Source organism: Ranitomeya variabilis, chromosome 2, assembly GCF_051348905.1.
Source record: "Ranitomeya variabilis isolate aRanVar5 chromosome 2, aRanVar5.hap1, whole genome shotgun sequence".
Classification (NCBI taxonomy): Eukaryota; Metazoa; Chordata; class Amphibia; order Anura; family Dendrobatidae; genus Ranitomeya; species Ranitomeya variabilis.
The window spans coordinates 35,804,295-35,818,534 of NC_135233.1; the positions used below are offsets into that span (position 1 = coordinate 35,804,295).

At 47.8% G+C, this 14,240-nt stretch overlaps 1 protein-coding gene across 10 annotated transcripts in view; it reads left to right on the forward strand.

Annotated features, from left to right (window-relative positions):
* The window catches only part of ESRRG (estrogen related receptor gamma), a 1,109,342-nt gene that overhangs the window by 897,239 nt on the left and 197,863 nt on the right, over nucleotides 1-14,240 (forward strand). For all 10 annotated transcript variants that reach the window (XM_077282272.1, XM_077282267.1, XM_077282269.1 and 7 more), the window contains one exon: nucleotides 8,456-8,572. In XM_077282272.1, the coding sequence (XP_077138387.1) occupies nucleotides 8,456-8,572 (117 nt within the window). The remainder of the gene's footprint in view (nucleotides 1-8,455; nucleotides 8,573-14,240) is intronic.

Here is a 14,240-nt window from a genome sequence, read left to right on the forward strand (position 1 = left end):
TAAGGACCCGCGTGTGAGAGGCGAACATATGTGCTGCGCCAGGCCCTGAATCCCAGCCCCGCAGTGTTTTAACAATGTTAAGACACTGCGGGGCTGGGATTCATGGTCATCGCGAACCGCAACGGCCGACATTAAATGATGTCAGAAGATGGGCAGCGCTAACGGCGCTAGGCCAGGGGATAACACGACAGCGCAGACTCCTGTACAGCAAATAACAACGCTCAGGAGGCTGCACCCAGCACCAAGGTGGGATTCTTGACATCTGTGCTGCGTCTCATTACAAAGGGAACTCTCGCCTCCATTACACAGTTTGACTGTATAAAGGGCTAAATGTTATACGTGTTCCATTCAGCGTGTGCAAGGAGAAAAATTACAAGAGCAACCTTTGACTTGCGCAGCACTACTGCTGCATAAGCTGTGGCTCTTCTACTTTGTAACCCCTGAGGGGGGGTTAAAGGTGACTTTTGAAATCGGTTCAATTAGGCTTCGGCCTACACTCTGCTCCACCTGCAGAGCCCGGGCTCCAACAACGCTAGTTGCTGTCCGGAAGTGCTGGCTGCACAGAGCCAAACACCTCGCCAATGTGTCAGTGGGGTCCAGCACCGCCAGCTGTTCCCCTGCTGTGTAGCCGGCAACGTGTCCTGCAAAAGCCACGCAGACACAACACACCCAAAGCTGCCGCCTGTGCAGGCTTCGGCCTACACTCCCCTCCCCCTGCTCCTCCTCCTCCTGCTCCTCCTCCTGCTGTCCCTGGGCTCTAACACACCGCCAGTTTTTGCCCAGATGTGCTAGCTGCACAGAGAAAAACACCAGCCAATGTGTCAGTGGGGTCCAGCACCGCCAGCTGTTCCCCTGCTGTGCAGCCGGCAACGTGTCCTGCAAAAGCCACGCAGACACAAGAACTGAAATTGAAGGGAACCTGTCCCCCCTCCCCCAGGCGTTTTTACGTTATCCAGCCACCTTGTACAGCGGTAATGCTGCATGTGTGCAAGGTGGCTCATAAACGTATTCTCCTCGCACATGTGGAACTGAAAACACGTCTGAAATGTGTCCTCTGTGTGACCATTTAACCGTCCCGGGGGTGTGACTTTCCTTTGTAATGACACGCTGCAACCCCCTTGGTAGCGCTGCCCGTCTTCTGGCATCATTGTTTGGCTGGCTGCGCCTCTGCGGCCGCCCTGACCCACACAACGCCCCTCGGTGTCTTATTTATTGGGACTGCGAGGGTGTGATTGATGGGCAGGATCAGTGCATCAGTTCGCCTGTCCCTCCTCTCCTTCCGCCTTCTTCAGACTGTGCGGCTTCATGGCCGTGGCATGCGATAAGGGATCAGATGACGCCGCACAGTCTGAAGCGGGTGTAAGGACCCGCGTGTGAGAGGCGAACATATGTGCTGCGCCAGGCCCTGAATCCCAGCCCCGCAGTGTTTTAACAATGTTAAGACACTGCGGGGCTGGGATTCATGGTCATCGCGAACCGCAACGGCCGACATTAAATGATGTCAGAAGATGGGCAGCGCTAACGGCGCTAGGCCAGGGGATAACACGACAGCGCAGACTCCTGTACAGCAAATAACAACGCTCAGGAGGCTGCACCCAGCACCAAGGTGGGATTCTTGACATCTGTGCTGCGTCTCATTACAAAGGGAACTCTCGCCTCCATTACACAGTTTGACTGTATAAAGGGCTAAATGTTATACGTGTTCCATTCAGCGTGTGCAAGGAGAAAAATTACAAGAGCAACCTTTGACTTGCGCAGCACTACTGCTGCATAAGCTGTGGCTCTTCTACTTTGTAACCCCTGAGGGGGGGTTAAAGGTGACTTTTGAAATCGGTTCAATTAGGCTTCGGCCTACACTCTGCTCCCCCTGCAGAGCCCGGGCTCCAACAACGCTAGTTGCTGTCCGGAAGTGCTGGCTGCACAGAGCCAAACACCTCGCCAATGTGTCAGTGGGGTCCAGCACCGCCAGCTGTTCCCCTGCTGTGTAGCCGGCAACGTGTCCTGCAAAAGCCACGCAGACACAACACACCCAAAGCTGCCGCCTGTGCAGGCTTCGGCCTACACTCCCCTCCCCCTGCTCCTCCTCCTCCTGCTCCTCCTCCTGCTGTCCCTGGGCTCTAACACACCGCCAGTTTTTGCCCAGATGTGCTAGCTGCACAGAGAAAAACACCAGCCAATGTGTCAGTGGGGTCCAGCACCGCCAGCTGTTCCCCTGCTGTGCAGCCGGCAACGTGTCCTGCAAAAGCCACGCAGACACAAGAACTGAAATTGAAGGGAACCTGTCCCCCCTCCCCCAGGCGTTTTTACGTTATCCAGCCACCTTGTACAGCGGTAATGCTGCATGTGTGCAAGGTGGCTCATAAACGTATTCTCCTCGCACATGTGGAACTGAAAACACGTCTGAAATGTGTCCTCTGTGTGACCATTTAACCGTCCCGGGGGTGTGACTTTCCTTTGTAATGACACGCTGCAACCCCCTTGGTAGCGCTGCCCGTCTTCTGGCATCATTGTTTGGCTGGCTGCGCCTCTGCGGCCGCCCTGACCCACACAACGCCCCTCGGTGTCTTATTTATTGGGACTGCGAGGGTGTGATTGATGGGCAGGATCAGTGCATCAGTTCGCCTGTCCCTCCTCTCCTTCCGCCTTCTTCAGACTGTGCGGCTTCATGGCCGTGGCATGCGATAAGGGATCAGATGACGCCGCACAGTCTGAAGCGGGTGTAAGGACCCGCGTGTGAGAGGCGAACATATGTGCTGCGCCAGGCCCTGAATCCCAGCCCCGCAGTGTTTTAACAATGTTAAGACACTGCGGGGCTGGGATTCATGGTCATCGCGAACCGCAACGGCCGACATTAAATGATGTCAGAAGATGGGCAGCGCTAACGGCGCTAGGCCAGGGGATAACACGACAGCGCAGACTCCTGTACAGCAAATAACAACGCTCAGGAGGCTGCACCCAGCACCAAGGTGGGATTCTTGACATCTGTGCTGCGTCTCATTACAAAGGGAACTCTCGCCTCCATTACACAGTTTGACTGTATAAAGGGCTAAATGTTATACGTGTTCCATTCAGCGTGTGCAAGGAGAAAAATTACAAGAGCAACCTTTGACTTGCGCAGCACTACTGCTGCATAAGCTGTGGCTCTTCTACTTTGTAACCCCTGAGGGGGGGTTAAAGGTGACTTTTGAAATCGGTTCAATTAGGCTTCGGCCTACACTCTGCTCCACCTGCAGAGCCCGGGCTCCAACAACGCTAGTTGCTGTCCGGAAGTGCTGGCTGCACAGAGCCAAACACCTCGCCAATGTGTCAGTGGGGTCCAGCACCGCCAGCTGTTCCCCTGCTGTGTAGCCGGCAACGTGTCCTGCAAAAGCCACGCAGACACAACACACCCAAAGCTGCCGCCTGTGCAGGCTTCGGCCTACACTCCCCTCCCCCTGCTCCTCCTCCTCCTGCTCCTCCTCCTGCTGTCCCTGGGCTCTAACACACCGCCAGTTTTTGCCCAGATGTGCTAGCTGCACAGAGAAAAACACCAGCCAATGTGTCAGTGGGGTCCAGCACCGCCAGCTGTTCCCCTGCTGTGCAGCCGGCAACGTGTCCTGCAAAAGCCACGCAGACACAAGAACTGAAATTGAAGGGAACCTGTCCCCCCTCCCCCAGGCGTTTTTACGTTATCCAGCCACCTTGTACAGCGGTAATGCTGCATGTGTGCAAGGTGGCTCATAAACGTATTCTCCTCGCACATGTGGAACTGAAAACACGTCTGAAATGTGTCCTCTGTGTGACCATTTAACCGTCCCGGGGGTGTGACTTTCCTTTGTAATGACACGCTGCAACCCCCTTGGTAGCGCTGCCCGTCTTCTGGCATCATTGTTTGGCTGGCTGCGCCTCTGCGGCCGCCCTGACCCACACAACGCCCCTCGGTGTCTTATTTATTGGGACTGCGAGGGTGTGATTGATGGGCAGGATCAGTGCATCAGTTCGCCTGTCCCTCCTCTCCTTCCGCCTTCTTCAGACTGTGCGGCTTCATGGCCGTGGCATGCGATAAGGGATCAGATGACGCCGCACAGTCTGAAGCGGGTGTAAGGACCCGCGTGTGAGAGGCGAACATATGTGCTGCGCCAGGCCCTGAATCCCAGCCCCGCAGTGTTTTAACAATGTTAAGACACTGCGGGGCTGGGATTCATGGTCATCGCGAACCGCAACGGCCGACATTAAATGATGTCAGAAGATGGGCAGCGCTAACGGCGCTAGGCCAGGGGATAACACGACAGCGCAGACTCCTGTACAGCAAATAACAACGCTCAGGAGGCTGCACCCAGCACCAAGGTGGGATTCTTGACATCTGTGCTGCGTCTCATTACAAAGGGAACTCTCGCCTCCATTACACAGTTTGACTGTATAAAGGGCTAAATGTTATACGTGTTCCATTCAGCGTGTGCAAGGAGAAAAATTACAAGAGCAACCTTTGACTTGCGCAGCACTACTGCTGCATAAGCTGTGGCTCTTCTACTTTGTAACCCCTGAGGGGGGGTTAAAGGTGACTTTTGAAATCGGTTCAATTAGGCTTCGGCCTACACTCTGCTCCCCCTGCAGAGCCCGGGCTCCAACAACGCTAGTTGCTGTCCGGAAGTGCTGGCTGCACAGAGCCAAACACCTCGCCAATGTGTCAGTGGGGTCCAGCACCGCCAGCTGTTCCCCTGCTGTGTAGCCGGCAACGTGTCCTGCAAAAGCCACGCAGACACAACACACCCAAAGCTGCCGCCTGTGCAGGCTTCGGCCTACACTCCCCTCCCCCTGCTCCTCCTCCTCCTGCTCCTCCTCCTGCTGTCCCTGGGCTCTAACACACCGCCAGTTTTTGCCCAGATGTGCTAGCTGCACAGAGAAAAACACCAGCCAATGTGTCAGTGGGGTCCAGCACCGCCAGCTGTTCCCCTGCTGTGCAGCCGGCAACGTGTCCTGCAAAAGCCACGCAGACACAAGAACTGAAATTGAAGGGAACCTGTCCCCCCTCCCCCAGGCGTTTTTACGTTATCCAGCCACCTTGTACAGCGGTAATGCTGCATGTGTGCAAGGTGGCTCATAAACGTATTCTCCTCGCACATGTGGAACTGAAAACACGTCTGAAATGTGTCCTCTGTGTGACCATTTAACCGTCCCGGGGGTGTGACTTTCCTTTGTAATGACACGCTGCAACCCCCTTGGTAGCGCTGCCCGTCTTCTGGCATCATTGTTTGGCTGGCTGCGCCTCTGCGGCCGCCCTGACCCACACAACGCCCCTCGGTGTCTTATTTATTGGGACTGCGAGGGTGTGATTGATGGGCAGGATCAGTGCATCAGTTCGCCTGTCCCTCCTCTCCTTCCGCCTTCTTCAGACTGTGCGGCTTCATGGCCGTGGCATGCGATAAGGGATCAGATGACGCCGCACAGTCTGAAGCGGGTGTAAGGACCCGCGTGTGAGAGGCGAACATATGTGCTGCGCCAGGCCCTGAATCCCAGCCCCGCAGTGTTTTAACAATGTTAAGACACTGCGGGGCTGGGATTCATGGTCATCGCGAACCGCAACGGCCGACATTAAATGATGTCAGAAGATGGGCAGCGCTAACGGCGCTAGGCCAGGGGATAACACGACAGCGCAGACTCCTGTACAGCAAATAACAACGCTCAGGAGGCTGCACCCAGCACCAAGGTGGGATTCTTGACATCTGTGCTGCGTCTCATTACAAAGGGAACTCTCGCCTCCATTACACAGTTTGACTGTATAAAGGGCTAAATGTTATACGTGTTCCATTCAGCGTGTGCAAGGAGAAAAATTACAAGAGCAACCTTTGACTTGCGCAGCACTACTGCTGCATAAGCTGTGGCTCTTCTACTTTGTAACCCCTGAGGGGGGGTTAAAGGTTACCTTTGAAATTGGTTCAAGTAGGCTTCGGCCTACACTCTGCTCCCCCTGCAGAGCCCGGGCTACAACACCGCTCGTTGCTGTCCGGAAGTGCTGGCTGCACAGAGCCAAACACCTCGCCAATGTGTCAGTGGGGTCCAGCACCGCCAGCTGTTCCCCTGCTGTGTAGCCGGCAACGTGTCCTGCGACCGCCACGCAGACACAACACACCCAAAGCTGCCGCCAGTGCAGGCTTCGGCCTACACTCCCCTCCCCCTGCTCCTGCTCCTCCTCCTTCTCCTGCTGTCCCTGGGCTCTAACACACCGCCAGTTGGGGCCCAGATGTGCTAGCTGCACAGAGAAAAACACCAGCCAATGTGTCAGTGGGGTTCAGCACCGCCAGCTGTTCCCCTGCTGTGCAGCCGGCATCGTGTCCTGCAAAAGCCACGCAGACACTTGCTCTTGTACCTTCTGCTCCCCATCCTGGTTCCAGTACCGTCAGCTGGTTCCGGGCAGAGCCTTTGGCTTAGGTGCCTCCCTTTGGTATCCGAGTTCCACCAACGTCAGGTGGTCCTTGGTAGTGCTTTCAGGCACGGGTACCTCCTGCTTAGTAACCGGGTTCCAGTAACGTCAGCTGGTCCTCGGTAGTTCCATTGGCTCTTGGACCTTCGGCTACCCATCCGGGTTCCAGCACCGTCAGCTGGTTCTCGGCAGTGTCTTTTGCTCTTGTACCTTCTGCTCCCCATCCTGGTTCCAGTACCGTCAGCTGGTTCCGGGCAGAGCCTTTGGCTTAGGTGCCTCCCTCTGGGTATCTGAGTTCCACCAACGTCAGGTGGTCCTTGGTAGTGCTTTCAGCACGGGTACCTCCTGCTTAGTAACCGGGTTCCAGTAACGTCAGCTGGTCCTCGGTCGTTCCATTGGCTCTTGGACCTTCGGGTAGCCATCTGAGCTCCAGTTCCATCAGCTGGTTCTCGGCATTCTCTCAGCCTTCTTGTACCTTCTGCTGCATTTCCAAGTTCAAGAGACTAAACACGATGACCCGGAAGACCACCCCTAAGATGACGACGACACCAGAGACGACAACCACCGTGATGACGACGACCCTGGAGACGATGACCCTGAAGACCACCCCGATGACGACGACCCCGGAGACGACCCCGATGACGACGACCCCGGAGACGACGACCCTGGAGACGACGACGACCTGGAAGACCGAGAAGCAGAAGAACAAGAGGCTGCAGAACAAAGAGCAGAAGGACATTAAGCATAACACAAAATATCAGAGCAAAAAATATTATGTAAATTATAAGCAGAAGAAGACTAAGCAGTGTATGGGGGTGAGTCCGTTCCTCCTCGTGGTGCCCCTGGATAAAGCCTGATGCTGCAGGCCAAACTGAACGCGGACAAATGTAACTGTTTTGTGACAGGCAGAACGGAAGGTGTAATCTTCAAACTTTTATAGATAACAACTACGGGAATGCCTGTCACAAATAAGAATATGATGAAGAAGTAGAATATGATGAAGATAATAGTAAAATAAAAAGAATATGAACAATGTAACCCAAAAAATAATAGGTAGAAGATGAAGAAGAAGATGAAGAAGGTGAAGAAGTTGATGTCAAAGAAGCTGATGATGAGGATAATGAAGAAGAAAGCGTGGGAGAAGTAAAAAAGAAGGTGAAGGGCGTGGAAGTAGTGAAACATCAATATCTGACATAAAAAAAAAAAATAACATAGTCAAATTCTTTCTAACGCCGAACGTCATAAAAAAAAAAAAAAAATCCTGCTATTCTATTAGATTGGGCTAAACCTCTGTGCCTTTAATGTCTCCGCCACGTCCCCCAATACATCCTACATTATTCTTAGTTGTTTTCCTTCATGTAGAATGAACCTACAAGTGTATAAAGGGTTTATTTTAATTCCGATATTTTCGTCCCATTGACTTGCATTGGGATCGGGTATCGGTATCGGATTGGATTCCGATACTGTGACGGTATCGGCCGATACTTTCCGATTCCGATACTTTCCGATATCGGAAAGTATCGCTCAACACTACTCCTCACTTTTCCAAATGTGACATTATCCTCAATCACTAATTTTTATAACAATGTTGCCTTCATCTGTACATAATGAATCAAGTATATAGTGCCAAGTACTGCTCAGAGGGTGGTGGCCCACCAGAGGATTGTCCTGTTCTCCTGTGGGCCAGTCCAACCCTGAGCAGGTCCACACGAGGATTACCTCCATTGTCGTTCATTCTTTTACACCCAATATAAGCAGCATACTACTTACTTCTGCAGCTATGGTGCAACCCCAAATTCACCAAGAAAATTTTCCATTAGATGGGGTTAATAAACTCCATTTATAGGCTTATGACGCAGCGTTAACCGCATTCATCTACTGTAGGTTTCTGTCCCTTTTATTATTGTCTGTTTGTTATTTATTGTTTCACTATTTAGAACATTCCGTTACAATCGCCGGTAACTATTTATCAATCACAAATGTTCCAGTCGTCCACTGTAGACCTATATTCCGGGTGTGAAATCTGTTCTCATCTCATCTTTTTTTATACAACAGGAAACATAGAATACAGCTGTCCGGCCACGAACGAATGTGAAATCACAAAGCGTAGACGCAAGTCATGCCAAGCCTGCCGCTTCATGAAGTGCTTAAAAGTTGGCATGCTGAAAGAAGGTACGGTGCAAAAATAGATCTCCTGACACTAATATGGTATGATGGGCGACGGAGGATGTCTCTCATACAAAGATGTAGCAGAGCTGAGTGTGCAAAAGATTCCGAAATAATAAAAATAAGCAATCAAGTATTTATCTGGATATTCTCACATCAGTGGTGGGAAGAGGAGGCTACTGGTGATGATCGAACGTGTCGGGATAAGGTGTTATCTGAGCATGCTCGGGTGCTAACCAAGTGTCTTCAGGGTGCTCATGAAGTATGTTCGAGTCCCTGCGGCTGCATGTCGACAGGAGCAACACATGCAAGGATTGTCTGTTTCTTAGGTAATTCCCTCCATGTGTTGCGGTTGTCGAACAGCCCCGAGACATGCAGCTGCGGGGACTCGACCAAATTTTTCGAGCTCGCCGAAGATACTTTGTAAGCACCTGAGCAAGCTCAGATAACACCTTATCCCAGCACATTTGCTCATCACTAATGGGTTCCTTGCTGCTAGATCTACAGAAACCCTAGTGGAATATATGGAGAAAACGAAGCTCTGTTACATCTGTGTTTCCTGTGATTGATTTTTATCTTTACATACGAACAAAAGAAAAATTAAGAACTTGAAACTAATGAAACATTCCACTCCAGAGTATATTTTGTATTGGTGGTACAGGTTATAGCAAATATTGATGCATTGTGGACATTCTCCCGCATTCTGTGTCTAATCTTCAATCTTCAGGAGCGCACCGCTCTCCAGCCTCCCTGCTTCTCCTAATTATTAAATGCTCGGTCCCCAGGCACAGTCCTGAACTGTTTGGCCTCCGATGATCATCACTCGAGGAGCACAGAGGACTGAAGCCTGCTGAATCCAGCCAGTTTCAGAGCAGTGCTTACAGGCTCTATTGGAGAGATCTTGTAAAGGCTCCCTGCCTGCCTAGGAGATCGTCCACCGCTGATAGACTGCAGAGGTGGCGATTAACCTCTGAAATGAACAGTAAACTATAGCATTTAAAAAAAAAGTCTCCATTATTGAGAGAAAGTGGTAAATTGCAAAGTTGCTGCTTGTTCATAAAAGCACATTGCAATTTTACCAATTTAACCTTTTCATGGCCTTGCGATTTTCCATTTTTGCATTTTCGTTTTTTTCCTCCCCATCTTCCCAGAGCCATAACTTTGTAATTTTTTTTTGTCAATATGGCCGTGCGAGGGTTTTTTTCTTTTGCGAGACAAATTGCACTTTTGAACGTCACCATTGGCTTTACCATATCGTGTACTGGAAAACTGGAATTTTGAGTTCACACATACTAAACATGTCTAGATTCTTATTTATTTAAGTGGTGAAAAGAAATTCCAAAGTTTGTGAAAAAAAAAAACAGAAAAATTTTTGCCATTTTCCGAGACCATAGTGTATCCATTCTTTGGAATCTGGGGCTGGGTGAGGGCTTATTTTTTGTGTACTAAGATTATTTTTTTATTGATACCATTTTGAGCTAGATATGATGCTTTGATTGCTCGTTATTGCATTTTATTGCAATGTTACGGAACCCTTATCCCTGTAGTTCTGGAGTTTTAATTTTCTTACTCGTTTACCGATCGGATTAATTATTTTTGTATTTTGATAAATCGGGTGTTTCTGAATGCAGCGATTCCAAACAAGTGTATTTTTATTATTTTATTTTGCGTAGGCCAGAAAGGGGGGTGATTTTAACATATATATTTAATATATATATATATATATATATATATATATATATATATATATATATATATATATATATATATATATATATATATATATATATATAATCTATCTAATATATAAAGCTGAATGTATGTATGTGTGTATGTCCGGGATTGGCATCTGCACCGTCGCAGCTACAGCCACAAAATTTTGCACAGTCACACGTCTGGACCCCGAGAGCATCATAGGCTATGTTGTGAGGCGAAATTTTAACCCTGCGCGCTCCAATTCACCAATTTTGCCCCTATCTACATAATGGGGAAAAAGTTAAATGAAAAGTGTTGGAGGCAAATTGACAGCTGCCAGATGTGAACAAGGGGGACTTAAAGAATGAGAGCGATGGCGCCAAAGAGTATATACTGTACAGTTGCTAAGGTGGGGCCCCGACATGGAATACTCACCACACCACCACGGGGATATGAACACACACAAAATGCGCCACACACTACCACGTGCTCGAACACATATACCACCCTCAGCGCACATTTCACCACACATACACCAACCTCGCCACATAAAAGTCAAAACACAAAAGTCGCCGCTCAAAACTCGCCACATGCAAAACTAAGCTCACGCAAAACTCACCACACGTGCAAAACTCACCTCATGGAAAACTCGCCACACGCAAAACTTGCACACGTGGAAAAATTGCCACATGCACAAAAGTTGCAACACATGCAAAAGTTGCCTCACACAAAACTTGCACATACTCAAAACGCACCACATAAAACTCGCCACGAGCAAAACTCGCCAAGCGCAAAACTTGCTGCACACAACTTGCTACACTAACCTGTCACATGCAACTCGACACACAAAAAGTTGCTACACGCATGTCGCCACACGCAACTCAACACACACAACTTGACACATGAAACTCACCCTAAAACACACACAAGTCTGGTATTATCCTTCAAAAATAAAAATCTGATTAATAAGCAGACAAACTACAAGAGCAACAAATGTACCATATAGGAAATACGGCAGCTGTCAGTCACATGACCTGTCTATTATGTGTATGTGTGAGCTAATATATACTGCCAGGGGGTGGGCTTCCTGTTGGCTGGAGATTTATCAGGCTGCCAATTTAGCTTACAAATACTGAGGTAAAAATACTGACCAAATAACGTGTGAACGAGGTCTAATACAGGAGGAGATGACATACAGATATATACTATATACAGGAGGAGATGACACACAGGTATATACTATATACAGGAGAGATGACACACAGATATATACTATTTACAGGGGAGATGACACACAGGTATATACTATATGCAGGAGGAGATGACACACAGATATATACTATATACAGGAGAAATGACACACAGGTATATACTATATAGAGGAGGAGATGACATACAGGTATATACTATATACAGGGGAGATGACACACATATATATACTATATACAGGGGAAATGACACACAGGTATATACTATATACAGGAGGAGATGATATACAGGTATATACTATATACAGGAGGAGATGACACACACATATATACTACATAAAGGGGAGATGACACACAGGTATATACTATATACAGGAGGAGATGACACACAGGTATATACTATATACAGGAGGAGATGACACACAGGTATATACTATATACAGGGGAGATGACACACACATATATACTATATACAGGGGAAATGACACACAGGTATATACTATATACAGGAGGAGATGATATACAGGTATATACTATATACAGGAGGAGATGACACACACATATATACTACATAAAGGGGAGATGACACACAGGTATATACTATATACAGGAGGAGATTATATACAGGTATATACTATATACAGGAGGAGATGACACACTGGTATATACTATATACAGGGGAGATGACTTACAGGTATATACTATATACAGGAGGAGATGACACAGGTATATACTATATACAGGAGGAGATGACACACAGGTATATACTATATACAGGAGGAAATTATATACAGGTACATACTATATACAGGGGAGATGACACACAGGTATATACTATATACAGGGGAGATGACACAGGTATATACTATATACAGGGGAGATGACACACAAGTATATACTCTATACAGGAGGAGATGACATACAGGTACATACTATATACAGGAGGAGATGACATACAGGTACATACTATATACAGGGGAGATGACACAGATATATACTATATACAGGAGGAGATGACACACAGGTATATACTATATACAGGAGGAGATGACACACAGGTATATACTATATACAGGAGCAGATGACACAGGTATATACTAAATACAGGAGGAGATGACTTACAGGCATAGACTATATACAGGAGAAGATGACACACGTATATACTATATACAGGGGAGATGACATACAGGTATATACTATACACAGGAGATGACATGCCGGTATATACTATATATAGGAGGAGATGACATACAGGTATATAGTATATACAGAAGAGATGACATGCAGGTATATACTATATACAGGAGGAGATGACACATAGGTATATACAATATACAGGAGGAGGTGACATACAGCAGATATATACTATTTACAGGGGAGATGACATACAGGTATATACTATATACAGGAGATGACATACAAGTGTATACTATATATAAGGAAGATGACAAACATGTATATACTGAGGGGAAAATGAGAGGTGTGAGGTGAAAATGAGGGGTGTGAGGTGAAAATGAAAAGGTGTGAGTGCAAAATGAGAGGAGTGAGGGAAAATAGTGGAGTGATCGAAAAATGACAGATGTGAGGTTGAAATGACAAGTGTTAGCGGGATTGAGAGGAGTGAGGGGGAAAATAAGAGGAGTGAGGGGAAAATGAGAGGTGTAAGGGAGAAAATGAGAGATGTCAGGGGGAAAATGAGAGGCGTGATGGGAAAATAAGAGAAGTGAGGTGCTATAACTAACCACAGATCTTTACTATGCCCAGGCAACGCCGGGCTCTTCAGCTAGTATATATATATATATATATATATATATATATATATATATATATATATATATATATATTTTAAAAAAATTCTACCTTTCACTTGCTTCAATAATCTCCATAGGAGACTTGAAGCTGCAATCATCCGATCTCCTATGCTGCAGCCCTGCTATGTGTGGCAGAAATGCTCATCTGCTATGAACGTCGGCCATGGACCTGTGTCCGTAGCAGATCTGCAAGGCAAAAAGGGGTGTTCACAGGTGTTTGTTATTCAAATTGAGAGGAGCATTATATAGGGGCAGAGATCCTGATCCCAGCGATGTGTCACTTATTAGGCTGTGTGCTGTAGTTTCAATACAATCAGCAGGAGATTATCATTACAGGACTAGGAGTCTCATGCCAGCCAATCTAGCGACTCTCCGCCCCCCACCACTGATTGGCTGCCAATGTACAGTGTAGAAAGGAAGCTGCCAATCAGGGGTGTGGGCGGGGTTATACACAGATCAGCATTCTGAGCTCTATCACAGCAGAGAAAACAGGGATTTTACAAAAACTGCAACAAGCAGCGCAGTAAGTGACACATTACTGGAATCAGGGTCTCTGCCTCTACATTATACTGCTCTCAGATACCCGCTGACAGATTCCCTTTAAGAAGATGAGACAACCCCCTTAATTATCATTATTATTATTAATAATAATAATCATGTAATGATCTAGAACACTCTGAAAGGAGATTTTAATAGAAAATTAAATTGCATGTACACACAATAAGCGTTATAACCATAACTCCCATTGACATCAATGCGTACGTGGTCATCTCACTATTAGGCCCCATAGGGTCTCACACGGAGTCCTTCCATTTCCATACGACTGATATACAGAAGCATCATTCCTTACCTTTCCTCTGGGCTTGGGTGTTATGATATATATGATTTTGTGATACTCTGTCGTGAGAGGTTTATGCTGCATGTGTCTAAATGTGGCCACCAAGTGGTTGGGATGTGAAT